Consider the following 25,892-nt stretch of genomic DNA (forward strand, 5'->3'; position numbering starts at 1 on the left):
AAAGGAAGCTAAAATAAAATAATTGTTTTGTATAAATTGGGAAACCCAAAATGCAACAAACACCATACAGAATGTAACACAATGCACATTTCAGTTACTTATGCTTTTCGTTAGCCACTTAGCAGTTTTAAAAAAAATTATGGAAATAGTTTTGTAGCATTTGGATGCCATATATTTTTTTATAAAGTGACAGGTTCTGCTTTTAGGAAACTGCGTATTTCTGGGGAACAGCCACACTATCTAAAACTAGACTGCACCTGCCATTCTAAAAAAAAAAAAAACCCACCTAGATTGTCCTTGAAGTTCTGCATCTATGGTTCTCCTAAGCTTATAGGCTTTGGTGAAGCAAGCATGCCTAAATACACCGTTCCATGGCAGAGCATAATCACTGAGGTATCTTGGTATTCACAGGCAACTTCACATGTCATAAGACTGGGCCAGCACAATGCTTCTCAGTATCATTGGCATGACGTGCAAATTCATTCAATAATAGGGCAAAATAGTGTTTAGGATGGTGGTAGGAAAACAATGCAAATAAATAGCTGTTTCCTTCTTGAATACTACTTTATTTATATTTACTAAATTAACGCACAATGAACTTTTTGCCAGCCTAAACCTGTGCTATACGAAATGTCAGCAAGAAAACTTGCATGTATAAAGCAGCAAGCCCATGAAGTTTCACATTGCTCTATGTGCGGATGAGTGCTTTCAGGGATCTGTGGCTCAGGACAATAATATGAGATGATGAAAGGTGTGTTTTATTGAGACCATATTTAATCATGGATTCAAGTGGGTAGCCATGTTGGTCTGAAGTAGCACAACAAAATCAGAGACCAATAGCACCTTTAAGACCAACAAAGATTTATGCAAGGCATGAGCTTCAAGTACATTCTCGAAAAGTGTGCTTGCAGTTGAAAGCTTATACCTTGCATAAATCTTTGTTGGTCTTAAAGATGTTATTGGACTCAAATTTTGGCTCATGTACAGGTAATATTAGATTTTTTTCAAATTCTATTTATTTACTGATTCAAACTTTTTTTCTCAGCTGCAAAATTATAGTTTCTATCCATTACGTCTATTAAGTCTGTGTAGTTTCATAGGCTTATACCACGCATATGAAACTCTGAAGGGCTCTCAAAACTTACAATAAAATCCTTCCCAACTACCTTTACATAATAATTTATTTTTAGCCCATAAATGAGTATAGACTACCAAAGCCTTGCCCCTCCTCACTTTAAATAACCCAGTGTGATGATGAAATCCATAAAAAGAGCATACAGGTTATAACTAGAGTGAGTGAGCGAGCAAATTTGTAATTTGTAATAACTTGCACTGGGTGAAGATTGGGTTCTTGTAGCACATCGTTTCTGTATGTGCTTCAAATGCAGAACACTTTACAATCATATTGGATCTTCAGCACTCCCTTGGGAAGCAGGTAATTCCATTTCCATTTTACAGTAACTTCTTCAACCTGTGGGTAAGCACAAATGTGAACCAACATCTCCCTGGTCAACAAGTTATCATAAGGGTGGACCATTGCAGTGAATGTGATAAATGGTCAAAAACATTGGAAGCTGGAACCAATGGGACAATTGAGGAAAACACCTACTGTGCCTCTGTGTACTGATGTTAGCTAATTGGCAATGTGAGCTGGCATTGACTATATAAGGCTTTCTTAGGTCACTCTTTTTCTTTGGGCTTCATGGCATACAGTTAGATAGTCCTGCAGCTCTGTCATTGTCTTGTATGGTCCATTCAGATGGGCAGCCGTGTTGGTCTGAAGCAGCAGAACAAAGATTGAGTCCGGTGGCACCTCTAAGACCAACAAAATTGTATTCTGGGTATAAGCCTGTGGGTGTACGCACATGGAAAATTATACCCAGAATAAATCTTTGTTTATCTTGAAAAAGTGTCACTGGTCTCAAACTTTGTTTTGTGTGGTCTCTGTGTAGCATAGGATTGTCACTTTGGGTGCCTGTTCCATATTTAAAGTTGATGCTACAGATCTGTGTCCCTGACAATGCAGGCAGGACTTAGGGTCATCACCGGTGCTTCCCACTCTTGCTGTGCCTCTCACACCTGATCAGTGCTGTCTTTGCACAGTATGGTTGCCCTGCCCACTACTGGTGAAACTGCCCTGGTGATACATTCCTTGCATCATCAAATCCTCCCTGCATATCTTACCATAAGCTGTACTTGGGCAATGCAAGGCCAATAATTATATTAATTATACTGCTGCCTACTATTAAAATGGCCAGCATCATCTTTAGCAGTAATAAAGAAAGAAAAACCAGGAGACAAAATATAAGGTAGAACAGTCTGATTTTATTACTTTATGTCATCAAGACACTTTTTTTTCTCCCCTTGCCATTTTTCTTTTTCTCTTATTTAAATCATTTTTCTTTCCTTTTTTAAAAATTAAAAAACCCAACATACATTAAATTGTGAATCAGATGTTAGGGGGGATGTGGAGATGAAGGGAAGTCTGGTGATATCACAATATTTTACAACTTTACAACAAATGAGAGACTGGATTTATTTTGTCTACCAGTGTATAGCAAAGGTGGAAAGCAAAGGCACACGCAGGTCTAAGAACCTCTTCACGTAAAGGGATGAAGAGAGGTGGGGGCAGAAGAGGACGGGAAGGAGTCGAACAGAAAACACACTCTGCGTACAAAATGGGCATCTCAAGGTCAACCCAGTAGTTGGTGTGATGTATATTACAAAGGCGGATCTCTGTACAAAGCTGCAGTGATTATTCATTTCTACATTATGACAGAATGCTTTGCTACGATGCAAGCAGGGGCACGGTGCCCTTTGGAATTCCAGGAGGTTGAACTTGGGAAGAAAGGCAGGGTTGCTCTTTTGTGTTTTTTTCCCCTGATGAATTCTCTGCTACCTGCAGCTTAGGAAGAAATTAGAACAACAAAACAAAACAGAATACCTCAGCAGAAGCATTACTTTGATTTCAGGATGCTTTGTGCACAGCTTAGTTAAAGGGCAGACAGGAGAGTCGAGCATCTGCCAAACATCCCTGCCACAAACTTTGATTTTGACCCTCCCACTTTTTGAAACAGCTACTTACACATGACCCAATTTAAAAACTTTCCTTCTCTTGATCGTTCAAAAACAAAACACCCCCCCAGTCCAGCAAACAAAACCCAAAGAAAGTATAAAAGTTATTTTCTCAAAAATAAATTCAAACTGAAACACCGCCCTCCCTCCCTCCCTCCCTCCCTCCCTCCCACATTCTGTCCACATGATATAAACATACATACACACACTTGTTTCTTTTTTTGCTACAGCATCTCAACAGTTATAGTAACATTAAAAACAAAATCTATGCTTGTGCGCAAACAACTGAGAAAGTATCAAAACATACACCCACACGCACACTCCATGCACTCACATGCTCCCCCATCCCGATCAGTGGAAACCGATGACATGAAAACTGGAGTCTCCTGCATTTGTATTACTGCAGCAGTTACTGCGAAACAGCAGGATGCCGTTTGCTTTATACTGTTTTCCATTCCACACACGGTATATGTGCTATGCTTTTGTGCTGGGGTCTCCGCTTGCTGCATGGCACACTCCATTATATGCAGTGCTTCTCTCCAATAGACACCCCAGAATTCTTCGCTGATTAGCAATAAGAATGTATCAGTATGCTGAAATTATATGGAAATATATTCACCTAGAGAGAAGGGCTTACCACAGTATAGCATCTATACTGCCAGCATCACCCAAGGATGGTTTGAGAACCACATTGGCACAACTAGACACCCCAAATGGAGCCATGCGTATTGCTAGTGCCCTGTCTCCACACGAGCCAGCAAGTTATTACAGTAACCACAACATTCTTCTTTGAACTGCAGTCCTAAATCTCCATGGGAATGAATGAGGATGGAGATAAATAAATATCCAATTTGTTCTAAAGAGGGAGGGGGGGCAAGGTTGTACACAGTAGAGCTCACAAGATACACAACTGAGAGTGTAAGGCACAAATTTACATGTGGAAAAAAACAGGCTATTCACAGATGTATTTCCACCAAAAACAAAACAAAAACTCGTGCAGTAAGACCATAATCTCTGCATGGCTCATGCCAGCATATTAATGAATTCACGCTGTTGGTTGATTTCTGTTTGCCATCTCACATGCAAAGGTGAAATGAGATGGCAGAGAACAAGCTGGTGAAAGTATTAGATACTGACAAGACCATGTTCACAGCAACAGGGCACATACTGCAGTTTTTTAGAGTGTCTTCTGCAGTTAACTCTAGGAAGATAGGAATTGGGGAGGGGATTTTGGTTTTGTTGTTTGCTGCCTGACACAGAGGCAGGAAAGCCAGCCAGCAAAATAAACCTACATTTAAATAAATATTCCCCTTTTTGTTTTCCAGAAAAGAGATTAAACAGTCCAAACACAAAAGTTCAGAATTCCAGCTCCAACTTATTTAACTCAGTGAATTTATTGGAAAAATAAAAAGAGTTTTAATTACTCCAGTTAATGGGTTTCACGTTAAATAGGCATAATTTTCAATGTATTTTTTTTCCTTACGGAGAGCTGCTCATACGATGATATGCAGAAGTAATTTCCTTAGGAATAAAAAAAGACAAAAGGTTGAACAATAAATAAGAGGAGTTACTTGCATTAACAGTCACATGTTACTCATTAAAAGAGAAGAGTAGCAGAAACCTATGACATAGCTGTTGCCCAACATGGCAATCTGCTATAACAAAATGGCTGTAACACTGATGGGCATTTCACAGTACCTGCACGTAGTAAATGTCTGCCATAGTTCTGTTAGAGTTAGCTTAATCAATTAATTCTTTTTTTTGTTTGTTGTTGCTTTCTCAGTTCCAGATGCTCCGTGCAGTTGAGAGTGAAAAATCACAGTCATCGTTCATGTGTGTGCTTTTGGCTCAATGTTTGTGGTTAGTCTTTTGAGTAAAAGAACAGTTGTATCGTGGGGTGGGTCCTACAGTTGCGAACTGTAGATTGTATGGCCCAATTGTTAAAAAATATTCCACTTTCCCTAGAGAGCAATACATCCTCAGCTTAGCAACAGCATTTGTGTCAGCTGAAACTAGCAACGTAGTTGCTGAACACTGGCTTTTTAAGGGCATACTCTGGTCACCTGTTGCTCCCCCCCCCCCCCACCCCACGGTGATTATGTACATGCATCGTTAGGCTTCATGGATGTGGAAAGAGGGGAAAAGGAGGGTTTGGGGGGTACATCTGGTTTTAATGATGGTGTGCGTTTCAACCCTGATCTTGTCAGCGAGTTGTATGTGGTGAGACTGGGCTGCCTAGATACAGTCACAGTCTGACCCTGAGTAGCATGGACTTGTATTGAGTCCACCCTTTGTGGGGCAGGAGGGGGATTGTCTCCCCTGCCAAAGCTCTGATTTCTGGAAAGATGGGAGGAATTAGAAGAATTAGTATTATTTCTTTTGAGAGTCGATGTCTGATGATTTCTCGTGAGTGAGTTCGTAGGATAGTTTCTCTTGTAGTCCACATTATAAGCAGAAGAATGCATTTCCAATCGCTTGCCCAGACCACTCTGAGATAGAGATGAGCCAGGAGGACCCAGGGAGGCTTCCCTCTGGGGTACTTTCGGTGGCATGCTATCCAAGTTTTCTACCAGATTCACCCCATGGTTGGGGCTCTTTCCACTGAGATGGTCCTTTATAGTTTTGTACTCAAGTGTGGCATTTTGGTCCTCCATAGCCATCTGTACCACGTCACTCATTTTGGGCTGATCAACATATTCATGCTGATAGCCCTGCTGAGAAATGGGCAGGACAACAACACTTGGGATGTGGCTGGGTGAAGCCCTTAGTGGAAGGTCAGTAGGGATAACAGGAGATGCCATAGGGGGGATGTCTTTTGTACAAGCATTGATGAGGTTCTGGTTTCTTTCCCAATCTCTGCTACCGCGGCTGGGTTTCCTCTTCTGCTGAAGGGTTGGGGTAGATTCTGGAGTTGGTAGAGCAGCCAAGTCCAGGTGATGTTGGTCAGCTTTGATGAGCATCTTGGTAGTGCTGCCTGGGGTAGCAAGTTTGCCATTGTGCATCAGGGGTGTAAGAACAGCTTCAGGCTTCGGCTCTTTGGACTGACTATCGCCAAAAAGGCTGCTGAGCTTGGTGACACTGCTCATGGACCCTCGTCGGGAATGGGCCAATTCCTTCTCTTTTCTCTGCACGATGGTCACATCTCTGCGTCGATGGTCACAGATGCAGTATACTATGATTCCCGAGAAGACAGCTCCCATGACAAAGGCAAGAATGACTGCAATGGCCAGGAGGGTGACAGGCACCAGCTGATCATGACCTTTGAGATAACTCTCACGAATCACTCCTGAAATAAATATCACAAAGCAGTAAGCATAACAGTACACATAAAATTGTCATGCACAGATAATGAATTTAGAAACACTGACTGCATATATATTTGAACTTGTATTTCACATGTCACATGATCTTGGTTTGGACCACTATGAAACTGTAATAATCTTAGCTAGTAAACTGATTTTGATCCAAAGAACTACTAGAGTATGCCTAGAGGGAATACTGAACATCCTTTGAACAGCAAAACTTCCTGGGGCCATACCACCAGGTCTTTTAGAAATGATTGTTTCAAAAATCTAAAACTTCTGATTTGCACAGAACAAGTTGAGTGGCTCCTTGAACTCTGGTTACTGTTCATTTGTGAGGTACATATACAACATAAATTCAGTTCTGTAGCAGACAAGGTTGAAAGCCTTTCCCTATAATTCAGTATCCTGATGAATTTAAGTCTTGTTCTGAGCACAGATTTGAAAGTTTAGGTCTCATTAACATCTTCCTTTATAAAAGAACATAATTTCATTTTCAATTCCTGATTTAGGGCTGTTCTTATTTTTTAGCACATGTCTTCTTTTATCCCTTTCTTGTATTTCTGCTATACAGACACGTGATGCTTGTAGAAGTGATGAACTGGAAAAGAAATGTGAGAAATGCTGCAGGTATAGTCTCCAGTGCTTTTTTTAAAAAACAAGGCTTGCATGTGTACATGGTGCTTTCTATCTCTATTTTCTCTCCAAACCGCAGCTCCCCTATGCCACATTATGAATGGCTTTTGAAACACGCCTGAGTTTAAATACAGTTTGTCATGCAGTGTAAGTGGCAGCTGTCTGGGAAGAAAATGGATGCAAAATTTTTCTTCGCATGTGGTAGTCTTGTTTGTTCCTTAAAGAGTATTGGGGACCACAGTAGTGGCAGTCACTGTACCTCTTTGTCAATTCATCTTTTCCAGTCAAATATCCACCTTCACAGCTCCCATCTCCTTTTAATGTTTCTTCCCCTAGTTTTTTCTTCACTTACTATCTCTGCATTTAAAAGTGGATGTCCATGTGCTTGAATATTTTATGCACAATGAGACAGAAGGATGGTAACTTAGTCTGTTAAAAGTTTTGTTTCTTTTAAAGAACAAGAAATTTGTGTCCCAATTTCAAGGTTTTTGGCATACAAAGTATTTAAAATGAAAAGGAGGACAATCCCAATTCTTTTAAGACTCATTTTAGATAGTCAAGGAAAAACTTATTTGTTGAGATCTTTAATACTTCAACAAAAAATGTCACTAAGCAATACCTGGCAAATATGGTTTTATTCTTACAGTTGGCGTCCAGTGCGATCTATATTTATAGCAATGCTGCCTGCTTCCAGCTGTTGTTTTCTAGCACAGTTATGGTGTCATCCTAAGAAAAGTTACATCCTTCTAAATCAACTGGTTGAGGACTGTGCATCTCCATAAACTAGACATTCAAATATGCTCATTGATATCACAAACAACATTTCCAAATGGGATACTTATCTAGTTTTTTAAAGCTTAAAAAAAATTCTACATGCCATGCTCTTAATGGATAGCAATCCTCAACAAAATCAAGAAACAAGAAGGACAAAAAGGCATTTGGTTGAAGTTGGCCTGAATCCAAAGCTTTCCATTGCAAAGCTGGCCATACCCTGACAGGCCCGGCTGGAACAACTCCCACCCTCCCTCGACCGGCACTCGCCCCAGCCTCAGAAACATGCCTGACTGCCAGAGCCAAATGGTGGCTTGGCAGTGGTGTCCTTACCAAGGGGGAGGGGCTTTCCTGCCAAGGGGGAGGCCTCTCCACGGTCCCTTGGCTCGGGAAGGCCTTTCTCCACATTGCAGACACGGCAAAAGGCCTTCCTGAGCCAAGGGTCCGCTTTCCACCAGTGCACCAGGGGGGCTCTCCATGGTTCCTTGCCCTGGGCTCTCTATGGTTCCTTGCCCTGGGCTCTCCATGGTTCCTTGCCCTGGGCTCTCTATGGTTCCTTGCCCTGGGCTCTCTATGGTTCCTTGCCCTGGGTTCTCTATGTTTCCTTGCCCGCAGATGCCGCAAGAGGCATTCCTGCCCCACCAGATGCCTCTCAGACCACTCCTGCTGGGGGGCCAGCTCTCCACCATGGATAGCCGATGACCAGGTAAGCTTGGGGGAGGGGGGCCCTTCCCTTATCCTTCCCCCTTCTCCTTTTTCAAAGCCCATTTTTTTATAAATGGGTTTTGCTGCTAGTATAAATATAATAAACAAACAAACAAAGAGAAATGTATATAAATGGATATGTATGAAACTAATCCAGCCTCACTTAATCCTTTTCTCTTTTACAACACAGAATGCTGTACAACCTCAAGATTTCTCCCTGAATTTAACCCTCCTACCTCAGAGTACTATCCATAGCCCAGAGCCTCTTTAGCATGAAAGGGAAAAAAAAAAGGTCTGTGCATGGGATGCCCTCTTGCAGCAATGGAAAAATTCCTACTTACAGTAAAGGATGGAGAAGCCCTGTTTACACGGATTGCCATATGTGCATCAGATTCACTATCAGTACCCCAAGTGTTTAGATTATGAATGATGCATGTATCTTTCGTATTTGCCTTTCACTTAAAAATAAATGCTGGCCTTGTATTTCTAAAACTGGTTCTTCAGGGCATGTAAGGATCCATGAGAATAGTCCAAGGTATCTGTGATACCTTGGCCATCCAGTAAACACAGAGACCTCTGACTTTTCAAGGAATGGAGACAGGGATTCGCTGCTTCAAGGGAAGGTACCACAACAGGCTTCCTCCTCTTTAGAAGGCTGTGAACTTGTGGAATTGCTATAAATTACAGTTACATAGATTCCAGGTCACTTTGTAGCACTAACCAAAAAATTTGCTGATTTGTTGTTGGGATCTAGTAGCTCAGCCTTAGGAATTATAAATTGGCTGAGTAGCACCAGAAAGGTACAGTCCTAATACAGCCAGGCCTATATCTGAACAACTTTCACTATTTCTCAATGCAAAGGGGTTCACCACAGAGATAGATTCCACCTTGCAGCAACAAAAACCGAAAACCAATGTCAACTTCAACTGAAGAAGGGAAGCTCTAAAAAGGTTTTCTATGTTCCTTCAGCTGGTTATTATTAACAAATAAGGAAGTTTCTTGCTGTCTCCATCTCAAAGTCTCTTTCAGTCAAGGGGTGACACTCATTACAATATAGGTTAGGCCTTTTGAGTGAGTTTTTCAATTGCTGCCCTACAAAATCAGCTACACTCTTGAGAGCTAACCTGGTAGGAATGTACAGATATTACAAATGTTTTACTGACATTTGTCTTTAAAGACCAACAAGGGAGGAAGGACTCAGTAGAGCATGTGGGGTTGTCTGGTGTGGGGAAAACGTGGGTCACATGGGTTACTAAAGTTTAAGAACTGCTGCACAAAGCCTTTTTACCCAGTGAGGCAGAAAAAGACAAAAAAAAAAGAGCCCCAGAAAACAACAGAGGCTATTCCTGACCAATAACAGTGTTATTAACTATAGTCAATAAAATTTGGACACTGAATTTATTTCACTCCAGGCAGAATATTTTAATTATTTAGTATATTTTACTGCCACCAAATTTCTACCCAATAATGCCCATTTCACCCCCCTAGGAGAATCTTTCCCTAAAAGTTAACTTTTAAAATTGTCTACAGAGCTACAGCTATCCAGTGGCTATAGCCAATGGGAAAGCTGAGAGCACAGTGTGGTTCCCTCCATGGGAATCTGTCCTTGTATTCCTGTTTTCTAATATAATATGGACCAGATGGCAATGCAATAAACCCATAAATGCTGGCATACATGGAGATAGGAAAGAGGTTTGGTAAATGAAATATGATGTGATTTTCAAAGGGATGAAGAGGAAACTGCTAATTGGGATATAAAATTTCAATGACTAAATGTGCTGTGGTAAGGAGACAGGCCATAAATTGTAAAAGCAGTGAACATGGCAACTATTTTGGGCCTCACATATTGAAATGATGCCTGATGTGGTTGGATGGGAAGCTGCCCACTTCCACTTCAACAGCTTTGGAATCAGCAGGGCTGAGCTCAGAATGGCAGTCTCTCCCACACACCCCTGGCCAAGGGTGACTTTAATCAAGTTTTGCAGCCGTGGTTCATTTATATGAGGGAAAAGTTGGAGTTCATGTGCATGAAGAACCAGTGATAGGAAGTGAATAGGGGAATCATACAAGTTACTTCAGGAGTAATTCTACATGGGAGTGCACCCATTACTGTGTTATATGTTTATTGCTAACATTCAGAAATGTAGATATTGTAACTTCATTTCTCAGTGAATACATTCTTAAAAAAACAAACAAACATGGTTTCTACCATGAACGTTAATGGTAATTTCAGATCATGAAAGCTGCAAAAAATTTTCAAATTTTTCTGCCATTGCTCGTCTTCTCTCCCTACTCTCAAGGTTTTGTAAATGTATTTAAAGTGTATTTAAGGGCCAGCTTGGTGTGGTTAAGAGCGGCAGCCTTTAATCTGGAGTACTGGGTTCAATTTCCCACTCCTCCACGTGTAGCCAGCTGGGTGACCTTGGACCAGTCACATTTTTCTCAGAGCTCTCCCATCCTCCTCTACCTCACAGTGTGTCTGTTGTGGAGATAGGAAGGGAAAATGATTATAAGCTGCTTTGATACTTGATCCTTATACTTTGAGAGCCAGTTTGGTGTAATGGTTAGGAGTGCGGACTTCTAATCTGGCATGCCGGGTTTGATTCTGCACTCCCCCACATGCAACCAGCTGGGTGACCTTGGGCTCGCCACGGCACTGATAAAAAACTGTTCTGACCAAGCAGTGATATCAGGGCTCTCTCAGCCTCACCCACCCCACAGGGTGTCTGTTGTGGGGAGAGTAATGGGAAGGCGACTGTAAGCCGCTTTGAGCCTCCTTCGGGTAGGGAAAAGTGGCATATAAGAACCAACTCTTCTTCTTCTTCTTCTTCTTCTACTTCTTCAGGTAGTGAAAAGTGGGGTATAAAAAACAACTTGTCATCTCTTCTAAAGTGTTACTGACCCTTACTATGGAAAGATGGGAAGGGGAGTTGGGCACTGTATTTTGCTGTGCAATAAAAAGTAAGCATTAGAAAAAAAAACTTTAGATTTGGGCCCAGCAAGGTCTGCAAGCAGAATTTTCACTTAGGCTGGGGCCTCCTCTGTTGCGGTTCTTCTGCAATATCTGCCTGGTCTGCCTGTTTAGTTATAGGTGTCAAATAATATGCATTTGTTGATTTTTCTTCTTCCTAATGCCATCTTTGAGTCATGTTCTGTTGTTTTACAGTCCCTTTTATTATTCAAGCATTAATTTCTGATCATTATTGTGGTTTTAAATTGCAGGGTTTTTTCCCCAATTGATTTCACCGCTGGACTATTTTAAATTGTTTTTTTTTTTTAACAGTAATAGGGGCATTTTCCAGATTACCTTAATGGTCCATTTTCATTCCTTGGTGTTACCAATTACCCCCCCTCCAAAAAACTTTGTTAACATCCTCGTTTCCTTATTCATTCCCCACTCTTTCCTAGTTTTTTCTGAATAACAACAACAGCAACAATATTTATAACCCACTCTTCATGATTGGGCTTTTTTCCATTGCAGAATGAATTCATAAGATAGTTCAGAATCTTAACATTTTTTCCACCTTGTGAACTGCCACCCCCAACCCACCCAGAAATGGTGGGATTGGGTGGTGAACATTTTTTTTTTTCATATTTGCATGCCAGTGCTGTGACGTTTCAGTGCTGGAGAGCACCTGCACTGAATCAGTCAGTCATGCTGGGAGACCAGGCATCAGCTCCTGTGGCTCTGCTTATACAGGCAGTTGACTCAAGCTGAACTCTCAAGAGATCACTGCAGGATCTCCCCCCTGACTTTCCTTCTCCAAACTTAATAAAAAGAGAAATCGCCAGCTGGCTGGGAGGGTGCAGCTTTGATCTCCACCAAGTTTGCCCAGGTGATCTAACCAAGGAAATCTGACTGTATGGCCTGATGATTCTGAGTCACTCTTCAAGGCACAATCTTGGGGTTAAAAAGAATTCTGCAATTCTGGTTCTTTAAATGCTAGCTCTTAAGATGTTAAGCGGAACTATGTAGAGAGAGATTGGAGAAGATACACATATTAATCATTTTCCTGAGTGGGGGAAAGAGGCAAGGGAGGAAAGAGCAATATTGTGGCTACATCCTGTTCCCATCCCTCACTTTACATCAGGAGATCACACACTGTCCATGTGTTCCAGAGGAGGCTTGTCCTGGAATCGTGATAGTGTATGGTGGGTGGGGAATGTAATTTAAAGGGAACTGCGCAACATTCTAGCACATGCACAAAACAATAGCAACAAAATACTGGGACCCCCTCTCCCCAGAAAACAAGTCTTCAATGTGAAAATGGAACCAGATGGGAAAAAAGGAAGTGTGAACACATCAAAACTGCCACCTGAAAGGTGGCTGCGGTCTGGAAAACAACAGTGTCATATGCCCTACTAGAACCTGCATCAGTAGCTGGATACCAAATTATTTAAATTAAACAAACAAAGAGTTAAAGCGGCATGACTGTAATTTGATAAATGCCAAGGAAAATAAATGCCTTTATAGCTCTCTCTTTGTAGAACCACATTTGAGGATGTCTTGCTTTTTAAGATATCGATCTTTCAACTCTTAATCCTGTGCTATAGTTCTGTGCAAGCTTTGTACATGTTTTTGACTACTCCTTGGATGAGTTAAAATACATCCAGCTGTTTGCTGTGGAAGAGCTAACTGCAGCTGGAAGGAGCTCAAACTGCATATTCACATGGATGTGGCTTATTGCAGGGACTCACATTGTTTTCTATGTTTGTCATCATGAATCCAACTGCATTCCATGACGTCTTCTGTATACTTCACTTTTCTGGGAAAATACACTTATTGCAATTATGAATTCTGTGGAAAATTTTACTTTTTTCTAATCAGGCCTCTGTGTTCTTGCACAGTGTTAAGAAAGGGGAACCCAAATTCTTTGGCACAGCTTTGCTCCCATCCTACCATGTCTGTGACTCACCTGCTAGATGAGGTGGGGAAGTCACAGAAACTGAATGTCAAAAAGATCACCTTTGGCTAGTTCTACATCACTGGAATCATTTCAGACCAAGAAACCCAGGCAGAAAAAAAAATCAGAGCACATATTTAGAAGAAGAAGAGTTGGTTCTTATATGCTGCTTTTCTCTACCTGAAGGAATCTCAAAGTGGCTTACAGTTGCCTTCTCTTTCCTTTCCCCACAACAGATATCCTGAGGCTGAGAGAGCCCTGATATTACTGCTCGGTCAGAATAGCTTTATCAGTGTTGTGGCAAGCCCAAGGTCACCCAGCTGGCTGCATGTGAGGGAGCGGGGAATCTTGCTTGCTAGATTAGAAGTCAGCACTCCTAACCATTATACCAAGCTGGCCAGAGTTTTAGCTAGAGTTAATAAAGTCAGAACACTTATCAAGTCAAAAATGTATGTTAGCAAATACTTCATAAATGATGAAGTGATGCCTTTTCTCTTAAAGCAGGCCCCGGCTTGTATAAGAAGAGGGCAATAACTTGGAGAGTTGATGCACAGCATGTGGACATAAAGAAGCACCTGAAGATCAGAACAAGGTCCAAGTCTCCCATGGCCAGGTTAATTCATGCACAGACGGAAACATTGTAAAAATCAATTACACATTGGTCAGAAAGGACGGATCATTGAGAGAACACCAAATGAACAAAAGAGTTTTCACATACTGGTGGAAGAAGCCAACAGAAGGGGCAGACAAGTCTCCCTGGAGAGAAACTTCCAGAGTTTTAGTGCCATGACTGATACAGCCAGCTCCTGGGTTGTTACCTGACTCATTTCAGAAGGTGGGAGCAACTTCAGCAGCACCTTGGAAGATGACCATAATGTTTGGGTAGGTTCAAAAGAACTTTGAAGGTCAACACCAGCACCTCTAAGTGTGCCCAGAAACACACTGGGATCCAGTGTAGGCAGATGAAAACTGAAGCGATGTGGTCCTTATGATCTGTTCCAATCAACATGGTAGCCGCAGCAGGCATCAATACCTGAAGTTTCCAAACACCTTTCAAGTAACTGCACTGCAGTAATCTGATCCAGAGGTGTAAATAGATTATGTACCACAGTGGCCAGATCTTTTCTGCCAAGGAAAGGTGAGAGCTGGGTAACCACTGAATGTTGGTAAAAGATATTCCTGGCCAGAGCTGCCATCTGCTTACCTAGCAACATGTTTAGGTCTAAGAGCACCTCCAGCCTCTTGGTCTGTAACTTCAAGGGGAGTGCAATCCTATTCAGAGTGGGTGACAGCTTAAATCTTGGGTTAGACCTTCCACTCATCGGTAGCACTTCTATTCTGGGATTAAGCTTCAATTTGATCCACATGCCTCCATGACCACACAAGTAACGAGTGCAATTAGTATAAATCTTTACCTTCCCCTTAATTTCACAAGAAATACAGTGAGAACAAGGTGATCTGCTTAAGCAGACTTTGATTAAACAGTCTAGATAATTAATATATGCCTCACATAGAGATTCTTCTATAGAGATCTTCCTCTTGAAAAGCTCTAATAAGCTGTCAGAAAGCAAAGCAAAGCAAACCAAAGAGACCCAGAACGGCAGTGCTTGGCTGCCAGAATTAATCCTCTCAATTCAGAACCTATGATTGATAAGGGTTAATGCTGTGAACCTGATGAAGTCTAGCTTGCTGGAAAATCAAACACAGAATATAGCACAGTATGTTTTGTGTACCTGGAGACTGATAGGAATTGAGAAGTTAACTTCCTTTTAAGTCAGACATATGACAAAAGACCCACTGTCTCTTTGGATTAATGTATCTTTGAGAAAGAAACAGAACAGTAAAATAACTCCAAAGGAAGATGGTGGCAAGGATTACAGAGTTTGTGCTGAAAGGATGTCCCCCCCTCCCATCTCTGGTTTAACACACTCCATAATGCATCTGGTTTAACACACTCCATAACCTTGAATAAATTTAGGGAATATGAAATAATTTAAGATGGAGGTTATGCCACTTTCAGCAATCTGCAGTACAGAGTCAGCAGTGATATCTGCTCTTCCTTTTCATGTTGTCATGACATGAGCATTTATCTGGAGATAACAAGACTCTTCAATCTCTAACAGGTTTATAGGATCAGAGGGTTTTAATCAAAGGTAGAAGCAAGAAGAATGTGGGCAGGGGGGAGCTCCTGGACAGCTAGGGAGACTAGCCTGCCTCTACATAAGTAACTATGCAGACAAGATCAGAGAAAATGAGCAAGGGATTGTTGCTCAAACATACTAGAGCTGCATCCCTTTGCATCCCTACGTAGAGCTAAGCCTTATTACACACAATGGGACTTTTGCCTAAACATGATAAGAAATGCACTGTTGGATTCCTTGCAGTTGATTCCAGATACACCTCCCAGTAAAGATCTTTATGAAAGATCCAAGTGCAACTTCAAATAGGAAAGTGGTAATGGAAGTTCAATTAAGCTAAAAACTGTGCTGTGAGGTAGGGCTGGCGAGGAACTGAAGATAAATGATCAACTTTTACACAATCATTTCATGTCATCATTGATGTATCTTAACTATGTGTCTGACTGATAAACAGATTGCCTGAACGGCTGTTGAGGCTTCTGATCCTTTTTCTAATTCATGTTGGATATAATACTTCATGCCTCTAACAGCCAATCCATGTACGATACTTCAGTTTATTTAAATTGGCTGAGCGTCAAGCCTAACTTAAATCAAGGTTTTTATCCATCACGGCACATATTTTGACTTTGTTAAGTGTTGACAAACAACACCGATACATACAATGCATTGTGGCCAAGTGGGGACAAGTCCCTTAACCTTTGTGCTGGGCGAGGCATTGGGGGTGCTGCAAGGAGGTGAACTCATGTTTCTTGATTCTGAACAGGTTGCTAAGTCATTGTTGCCAGTTAATCACAGCCAAACACAACAGCAGGTAGTTAAAATGATCATGTCACTCGGAAGGTGTCAGCATAAGCTATTTTAAAGCATTTTCCAATACAGTGTTGTAGGCTTTTATTAAACTGGGTTAAATCTCTACTCAAGGCTGCGACTCCGAGAGGACCACTAGCATGAAAAATTAATCACAGCGTCCCGTTGAGAAAGTGCCCAAGGCATCACTTTTGACTTGTCCATATTTAAGCAAACACAGAGAGTATCCTCTGAGAGTTTTGCAATATGGACATGAATGTTTTATGGAGGAAAAGCTGGATGTCGTCTCAGTAGTGTGACTTTTGGTGTGAATTTAATTTGAGCAGTGATCCCCCAAATCTCAGAAGACTTTTTCAAACAATTGAGTGGACAGCCTGTCTTAACAGGCTGGCAAAGAAAACAATTGCTCTGTACCACTTGGACAAAGTCTGCAGGCAGAGCACAACAGTGTGCTGGCAACTAGACAACATAGCCAGAAATCAAATGGCTACAGTTTTGCTGGCAAATTGCTCAAACATCTTTCCTGCATTGAGTGTCAGTCAATAACTTTGCTGCTGGCTGGCTTAATCAGATGGTTGTGTTTGAAAAACTCTTTGCACTGACTGGTTGGTATACATGTGTTGGAGTAGGGCTAGAGGGAAAAAAATCTGATCAATGCTTTTATTAGTACTGTGTGAGTACAGCCATTAATGACACTAATATGTACACACTATTTTAGCTATTTCTCTTTTTGTCCTTTTGGCCTGAAGTAGTATAGCAACCTCCCATTGCAGTTTTAGAGCTGAGTCTCTGAAGTGGCCCCCAGAGTGATTTGTGGAAGTGCAAGCATGCAAATCATGCATATATCAGGCTTTTGTTCATTTTTTGCTGAGCAGCGTTGCATCTTTAAATGCCCTTGACTCAGCGTTTGAAGATTATGTTTAATGTGTAAAAGAAATTATATAGGGGTAGGGTACATTTATGTTAGTAATTTCTCCTGCCTGACTTTGGGGACTGAAAAATCCTTTACTGTTCTCGGAATTTAAAACAGGTCTTCATTTTGTAAGAAGGGATTTTCCAATCCCCCTACCCATCCTTGCTAATCCTAAATCTGTGCTTATGCAGTACAGTTGCAATGCTGCTGCAATGTCATGTGTTGATGGCAAGGATGTCCCAGAGGTAGATCTCAGATGGGAGATGGATACACGTTGCCTTTCACTGAATTGACCTTACCACTGTGTCCATATACACACCTGGTAAACTGGACATCACTGTTGTGTTTCCAAGTGCTGAGGAAAATCTTACTGCACTGTTTCACCTGAACAGAAATCCAGGAAGGCTCAGGAATGGAAATATTCTCCTCAATACTTGGCCCGGGCTGTGCTATGACATTCGTGGCCCTAGGATGTTTTGGCTTTCTGAATCGTTCCCACCACAATAATATCAATATTAAAATATTTTTTGATATAACTTTAAATACTTCAACATTTTAGTTTCTGTTTTAGGCAAAATTCAATAGATTTTCATGGGCCTTAAAATTTCATTTTTTTCTGTGAGAAAAAAATTCCTTTGATCCTAAAAGTTCATTTTTTCCCTTTTGATTTCAGTGTAGTGGTTAGGAATGTTGGCTTCTAATCTGGCGAGCTGGGTTTGATTCCCTGCTCCCCCACAAGCAGCCAGCTCAGTGACTTTGGGCTCACCACAGCTCTGATAAAGCTGGTTTGACCAAGCAGTAATATCAGGGCTCTCTCAGCCCCACCTACCTCACAGGGTGTCTGTTGCGGGGAGAGGAAAGGGAAGGTGAATGTAAGCCACTTTGAGATTCCCGGTAGAGAAATGCAGCATATGAGAACCAACTCTTTTTTGTCTTGTTCTTCTAAGATAAATTAAAACATTTGATGGGCCCTTAAAAGTATTGGGGGCCCTACACTGTGCCTACTACACCTAAAGAATAATTTGGCGTTTTACACTTGGGAGGGCAATACAGATGCCAGGTTTTCCAAGTGGTTATGAGCATGCAGCGATGTGATCATCAGTATTGTCCCATCTTTGGCTGCTTCTTGTCATGATAATGCAGAACTGGTGCAGCTATTGTATTCATTATCACTCACTTGTTCAGATGGTTAAATGTAAGTGGTCTCCAGGCTAATTCTGGGTGGAAGAAAAGCAACACGCTTGGTTAAATACAGGGTAACTCCCATATTGAGATTGAGTGCAGTTTGCTATTCATATTTCCAGAGCAATTGTTTAGCAGTGGTTCAGATATTTATTTTTGCTTCATTTCTACCCTGCCTTTTGCTGAGGAGATCCAAAATGTCTTTCATTGTTCTGTTCTTCTCCATTTTATCCTCAAAACAACCCTGTGAGATAGGGTATGGTGAGAGAATATGTGTGTAGCCCAAATTTCCATGGCAAATGAGTCTTTCTAAAGTGAGAAAAAAGGCTGCCCATCCAGGACTGAAAAGGTACCTACAGACAGCAGACTGTCCAGGAAGGAGAAAGTATCCAGGGCCCTTGAGGTGGGGTGTCTGATGCTGTGACACTGCAGGACTGGCTTGACACTCCTCCATATCTTGAGGAGATGGGCCCCTTAGACAATGGCCTAGGTACGCCTGATGGGTGGGCTCCCCCTGTTCCCCTTATATGTCACAGGGGCAAGAGTGAGAATATGCCTTACCTCCATAACCACTTTGTCATGTGGTGAATGATAATCAGATTGTACAATAAAACTGTACATTTTTCCACATAAAAATTCAGGAATCAAATCAACAAAGCATACACACATTGATTATATACTTGTCTCAGAGACAGTGTAATATAGTGGTTAGAATGCAGGCCTCAGATTGGGGAGACGTGAGCGGCAGGGGGCAAGAGATGTTGTGACAGTTATGATGGCTGGTGCCTCTGTGGTTGGGAAGAGTGAGGGGAGGCACTCTTCACCAGATAGACAGTATCATTTCCCACCTAAACATACTAGCCCTTTGATGTGTTATCACCTCTTGGCTGGAAGGTCCAGGTTTGGCAAAGTTCCCAGCCAGGCTAAAGGCCTTGGAACACTCGCGAGATCTGAAAAGAAGTGCTGCTGCTTTGTCTGGCGGTTGGTTCGAATTGGGTTTTGGTGTTTCTCAGGGGAGTTGTCTCTCCTGTGGGTTTGCCATGAAGGATGAGAGAAGGAAAATATGCTAAAGAGAGGTTTCAGATGCACCATGGATGGGGGCATCTTGCAGCTAACAGAGACCAGATATATCAGAGACCAAATATACCAGATTGTAAGTACCTAGTTAGTAACTTTCCTCTTATTTATTTGACTTAGTGCACCTAGATGTTTCTTGTAGTACCTTAAGTTTGTGCCATGTACAAATACAGTTGTTTAATTACAGAGAGTTTGCACAAGTCCTTACCCACTTGCTTTGGCACCTTGGCATGCTACAATGATATACCGACCCAGAAGAGAGCGGGGGCTAGATTTTATCCAAGGTTGTGGTGGCAATATAAAAAGGAAAGGTAAGACAGTGGCTGGTGGTGCCTCACAAGGTGACAGAGATAATAACAATGACCTTGGGTCAGATACACTCTCCCAGTCTAACATGACTCATGGTATTGCTGTGTGGATAAAATACAGGAGAGAATCATGAAGTATTTTTCACAAAGTGCTTTTACTGAAGGATTTCCACCCATAGTGTGTGAGTTTCTCTCTTCTTCCCTTCCGCTGCAGTACACACTATCCCTGCAGCAGGAGGTGAGAATGTCGTGCTCTGAGGTCCGAATCCATCTGTCTGCATAAAATGCCTTATGGGGTCCTTCCCTTGGACAAATGGCAGGACAAAAATCTGACAGTGTTATTGAAAACATAAAAAAACAATGATAACTGCTTTAGTGACATATTTCAGTGGCATGGTTAAATAAAAGAATTGGAGGAAAAAAACAAGTTTTAAACCATCTTAATCAGGTAAAGCTCTGGCAATTTCAAATATACCAGAACACCCTAATTCTAAATTATTATATTGCCCATTTACAGAACTTACAGAATTTACAGAACAAGAACACATCTCTGAATTAGGAGACTATCAAAATTTAGTTTTTATAAGACTAATACAAGCTCTGTGTCGGGGACCCGCTTGCTAACTGAAAAAAAACAGGGTGCCCCTTTGAAGAAAACGTCACGCCAGGCCTGGTGAACGATACAACAGGAACAAGCTTTATTTCAGCAACGTGGAGTCCGCTGGTATGGAGTAAGAGCTTCCACCGAACTCCAGGTGGAAGCTCCCTTTTATACAAAACCCACCTCCTTAGGCTGTATTGCCCCACCCAGTACTTGCGGAGGGAACATGCTGATACAATCATGACTCATGCACATATGCGAGGTTTTCCGGGGTTCCTGATGGCCCATTTTCCTGGAACAAAGGGCCATCTCCGGGCCCTTGTCAAAAGGTGGAGGGGGACATTGAGGTTCTTTAGCGGCCATTGCCACCTCAACGATCGGGTGGGGCGCCCAGCTGCCGGCTTGCCTATGATCACCATGCCCTACCTCCGTGATCGCGGGCGCCTCTGATGGCGGGGTTCGGTCCGGTTCCCAAGCCACCAAGGACCGAACCACGACATTCTGCCCCCCCAAAGGTCCATTCTCCAACCCCCCGGGACGGCCAGGATACCGCTTGTGGAAACGTTCAGTGAGTCGGGGCGCAAGGACGTCCGCTGCCCAGACCCATTCCCGGTCCCCCAAAGCGAAGTCCTTCCATTCCACGAGGTACTGCAACTTTCCCCTGTGGAGTCTAGAGTCCAGGATATCCGCCACCTCGTGGTGCTCCCCCCCCGGCAGGACCTCGGGCGCTGGCGGGGAAAACACGGGGTGCCAAACGTCACCGTCCGGAGTTTTTTTTAGAAGGCTCACGTGAAAGACGGGATGGATGTGCCGGAGGTTCTTGGGGAGCTTGAGCTTGACCGAAACTTCGTTGATCGGGGCCAAGACCTCGAAAGGCCCCAAAAACCGAGGGCCTAGCTTCTTGCTGGGCAAATTCAACCGTAGGTTCCGGGTGGAAAGGTAAACTCGATCCCCCGGTCGGATCTCCTCAGCTGGTCGTCTCTTCCGGTCGGCGTCCTCTTTCTGCGCTGCCTTGACTTTGTGGAGCTGCTCCTGCAGCGACTTCCAGCAGCTCCCGGCACGCTTCCCCCACTCGCGAAGGTCGGCCGATTCCCGGGCGGGGACCTCTCCAAGCTCCGGGAAGTGTCTCAGGTCTGTCCCGTAGACGACGGCAAAAGGCGACATCTCCGTGCTGCTGTGGTCTGCGTTGTTGTACGCGAACTCGGCCAGGGGGAGCAGGGGCACCCAGGTGTCTTGATGATAGGAACCGAAACACCGCAAGTACTGCTCCAGTACTTGATTAACCCGCTCGGTCTGCCCGTCCGTCTGGGGGTGGTAAGCGGAGCTCAGCCCTTGCTCGATGTCTAACAGGCGCAGGAAAGCTTGCCAAAACCGGGACACGAATTGTGAGCCCCGATCGGAAATCACCTTGTCCGGCAGCCCGTGCAGTCGGAACACGTGATCCAGGAACATCCGAGCCAACTGTGAAGCACTGGGGACACTGGCGCAAGGAATGAAATGGGCCTGTTTGGAAAATAGATCTACCACCACCCAGATCACCGTTTTCCCCTTGCTGGGAGGCAAGTCTGTTATAAAGTCCATGGAGATCACTGACCACGGCCGGGTCGGGACCTCGAGCGGGTGCAGCAGACCTTTCGGCTTGCCAACCCCCGGCTTGCAGGTCAGGCAGACAGGACAACCACTGACGTAAGCTTTTGTGTCCCGCCGCAGACTGGGCCACCAAAACCGCCGCCGGGCCAACTTCCAGGATTTTACGAAACCGAAGTGCCCGGCGGTCTTAGCATCGTGGCAGAGGCTGAGGGCTTCCCGTCGTAGCCCTTCCGGGACGTAGACAGCCTCCCCCCTCCGCCAGAGACCGGAGTCCAAAATCAAAGAGTCCCGGAGCTCAGCCAGCTCCTCGTCTGTCCCGTAGGCTGCCACTAGGCGGTCTCGGAGCGGGGCGGTCGCCGGGTCGGGCTCCCATTCCTCCCTGGCCCGACGCCTAGTGACGACCCCCCGTCCCAGCTGCTCCTCACCAAACACGGACCTGGTGCAGGGAGCGTACCCCTCCCCATAATGCGGCAGACGGGAGAGGGCGTCCGCGAGGAAATTCTCTTTGCCGGGGATGTGACCAAGCTTGAAATTGTACCGCGAAAAGAACTCCGCCCACCTCATCTGCTTGGCGTTCAGGGATCGCGGTTGCCGGAGCGCCTCCAGATTCTTGTGATCTGTCCAGACCTCGAACGGCTCCTCTGTTTCCTCCAGCCAATGCCGCCATTCGGTGAGGGCGAACTTAATCGCAAACGCCTCCTTCTCCCAGGTAGACCAGTTCCGCTCCGTTTCGGCGAATTTTCGTGAGAGGTAGGCCGCCGGCCTCAGCTGTCCCGCCTTGTCTCGCTGCAGGAGAACCGCCCCGGCTGCTGCGTCGCTGGCGTCGACTTGTACCACCATCGGCTGGGTTGGGTCGACGTGCAGTAGCGTGGGCTCAGACGCGAAAGCTTGCTTGAGGGCCAGGAACGCTGCCTCCGATTTCTCATTCCAGCCGAGCGCTGCGCTGGGCCGCGTGGCGCGAGGACCTCTCCCCTTGGTACCTAGCAAGTCCGTGAGGGGAGCCACTACGGAGGAGTATCTGGGGATGAAGCCTCTAAAAAAGTTAGCAAACCCCAGGAAGCTTTGTAGCTGTTTCCGGGTGCGGGGCCTTTCCCAGGCCAGCACCGCCTGCACCTTCTCGGGGTCCATAGCTATGCCCTGGGCTGAGATGCGGTAGCCCAAATAGTCCAGGGAGGGACGGTGGAATTCGCACTTAGCCAGCTTCACGTATAGGTGGTTTGCCAGCAGGCGCTTTAACACCTCCCTCACCAGGGTCACGTGCTCTTGGGGATCTTGGCTGTAGATCAGGACGTCATCCAAATAAACAACCACCCCCTGAAACAGAAGGTCCTGCAACACCTCATTAATTAGACTCATGAAAACCCCAGGTGCCCCGCTTAAACCGAACGGCATCACTTTAAATTCGAATTGTCCCAATTGACAGTTAAACGCTGTTTTCCACTCATCCCCCTCCCGGATGCGTACCCGGTAGTACGCCTCCCTTAGGTCCAGCTTAGTGAACAGAGTCCCTTTGCCCAGCCGGGCCAGCAAATCCGGGATCAGCGGGAGGGGGTAAGCGTTCCCCGCTGCGATGGCGTTGAGGCCCCGGTAGTCCTGGCACAGCCGTCGGGACCCATCCTTTTTCCGGACGAACAAGACTGGAGCTCCCATGGGACTGGAAGCGGGCCGGATGAAACCTCGGGCCAGATTTTTACCCAAAAACTCCCGGAGGTCCTTGAGCTCACCCTCACTCATCTTGTAGATGCGCCCTTTGGGTAGTACCGCCCCCTCTGGGATGTTGATAGCGCAGTCCGTGCGGCGGTGTGGGGGTAGCTCGTCCGCTTCCCGCTCACTGAAAACGGCTGCGAGGTCTCGGTACTCTGGCGGGACCTCGGGCTCTGGTATCTCCTGCTGCGCCGCCGCCGCTCCCCTGGGACGCGCCGCCGTCCTCTTGTGGCTGGAATTCTCGTGGGGGACCCGATGCCGTGCACCCACCGTCAAGTCGAACTTCAGGGTCCCCGCCCGCCAGTCCACCACGGGGTTGTGTTCCTTCAGCCAATCCAGGCCCAACACCGCCCGATATCCCGCTACGGGGACCTGGATCAGCCACCGCAGCTCTTGGTGGTCCCCTATGTGGATGGCGATAGGACCCACCTCCTCCCCGAAAGGTCCCCCCTGAATCGGGCTGCCGTCCATCTGGACGAAAACCAGGGGAACCTTCCGAATGCGCTTCGGTAGCCCCAAAGCCCGGGCTATCTGGGGGTGGACCATGCTGTGGTCGCATCCAGAGTCCAAAAGAGCCTCCCCCACCCAACTTAGTCCGTTCTCCGGGTTCCGGAGCTCTAAAATTACCACGTTCGGAGGTCGCGCCTCATGCTGTAGGGGTTTTCCCTCGCACCGCGGGACCTGCTGCCCGGCGCCGTCTACAGCAGGTCCTGGCCGTTTCCCGTCGCCTGGGCGCTTCCCGGTTCGTTGCGGAGGTCCTCCGCCCGGCGTGCCTGCTGGGGGCGTGTCGCACCTCCCCCCTGGGAGAGCCCGCGGTCCTCCCCCCCTTGCCGTTGGCACGCTGCTGCGAAATGTCCTGACCCCCCGCATTTCAGGCACAGACCTTCCCGGCGTCTCCTTTCCCGCTCGGGGTTCGGGGGTCGTTTGGGGCGAGAGTTGTCGGGGCCCGGTCTCGGCGCCTCGGCTGACCCGCCTTTGGCCTCCCGGGGGGGTGCGGCGGCCCAACCCAGGCTGGCTTCCAGCTTGGCGACCACAAAACACCACCCCTCCAGTGTAGACAGATCTTCTTCCGTCCCCTTGATCACGGCCCATTCCCTGAGCTTCGGGTTAAGGCCCTCCCGGAAGTACTCGATTTGGGTCTCCTCGTTCCAGGAGAACACCTTGCCTGCTTCCCTCCGGAAAATGTCTATATAGTCCATAACCCCCCTAGTACCCTGTCGAAGTCCCTTGATCCGACTCTTTGCCTTGTCCTCAGCCTGGGGGTCCTGGAATCGTCGGCGGAGCGCGACCACGAAGTCCTGCAGGTCCCGCGTTGCCGGGTCGCCGCGCTCGGCCAACCCTAGGTACCACTGACCCGCCTTGCCCTGGAGACACGAGGCCACCCCCCAGACCAAGTCCTCGGAGTCCTCATACCGGTCTCCATACCTCCGGGCATGCGTCAGCGCGTGGAGGAGGAACTGCGGGAGGTCGTCCGGCGTCCCGTCGAAACGCGCCTTAAGCTCTGGGGGGGAACGTTTTGGAGAGTAGTCCGACCCCCTCCGGATCCGGGATTCTCGGCGTCCGCCGTCTCGTCCTGCTCCGCTCCACCGGCTACCAACTTGCCCAACGACGCCGTGCCGCTCCCTGCCTTGCACGTCGCTCCTGCGTTGGTCCGGCTCTCGCCGCCCCGTCGGCTCACCCGCTCCCCCGAGATCCTCTGCTGTCTCGCCTCTCCGCTGGCCGTCTCGCCTACTCGGGACTGAAAACTGCTCCGGGTCGGGGTCCGGGGCCCGCTCACCAGTGCCGGGCTCGTCCTCGTCGCTGGAGACGTCCTCACTCGACGCGATCCCCTCCGCCGTTGTATTACCAGTCCCTCCGGGCCCGGCCCGAGCTTGCTCACGGGCTTCAGCTGCCTGCAAGCGCCTGGCCAAGTCCGCCATGGCCCGCCGCAGGTCCTCTAGGGATTCCTCAGGTCCTACCGGGCGAAGCGCCTGCCTCAGCTGGGTGTCCCAGGTTGGGGCCAACCCCCCAGACCTCGGCGCGCTCCCCGCCGTGCTTGGGAACCCCATGGCCCGGCGCCTTCCCTTGGCCGCCGCTGCCGAGGGTCTCGGGGTCCCGGACAGCTGCTCCTGGCCCCCCGATTTTCGGAGGAAATCTCCCGGGGACATTAAACTCATGTTCCCGGGGTTCGTGGGGGTCG

The 25,892-nt window shown here is 45.9% G+C and overlaps 1 protein-coding gene across 4 annotated transcripts in view; it reads right to left on the reverse strand.

The window, feature by feature from the left end:
• Nucleotides 1-2,305: 2,305 nt before the first annotated feature.
• The window catches only part of SEMA6A (semaphorin 6A), a 198,553-nt gene continuing 174,966 nt past the window's right edge, over nucleotides 2,306-25,892 (reverse strand). For all 4 annotated transcript variants that reach the window (XM_077344355.1, XM_077344352.1, XM_077344356.1 and 1 more), the window contains one exon: nucleotides 2,306-6,361. In XM_077344355.1, coding sequence (XP_077200470.1) covers nucleotides 5,172-6,361 — 1,190 coding nt within the window. In that variant the 3' untranslated portion in view covers nucleotides 2,306-5,171. The remainder of the gene's footprint in view (nucleotides 6,362-25,892) is intronic.

This window comes from Paroedura picta, chromosome 7, assembly GCF_049243985.1.
Source record: "Paroedura picta isolate Pp20150507F chromosome 7, Ppicta_v3.0, whole genome shotgun sequence".
Classification (NCBI taxonomy): Eukaryota; Metazoa; Chordata; class Lepidosauria; order Squamata; family Gekkonidae; genus Paroedura; species Paroedura picta.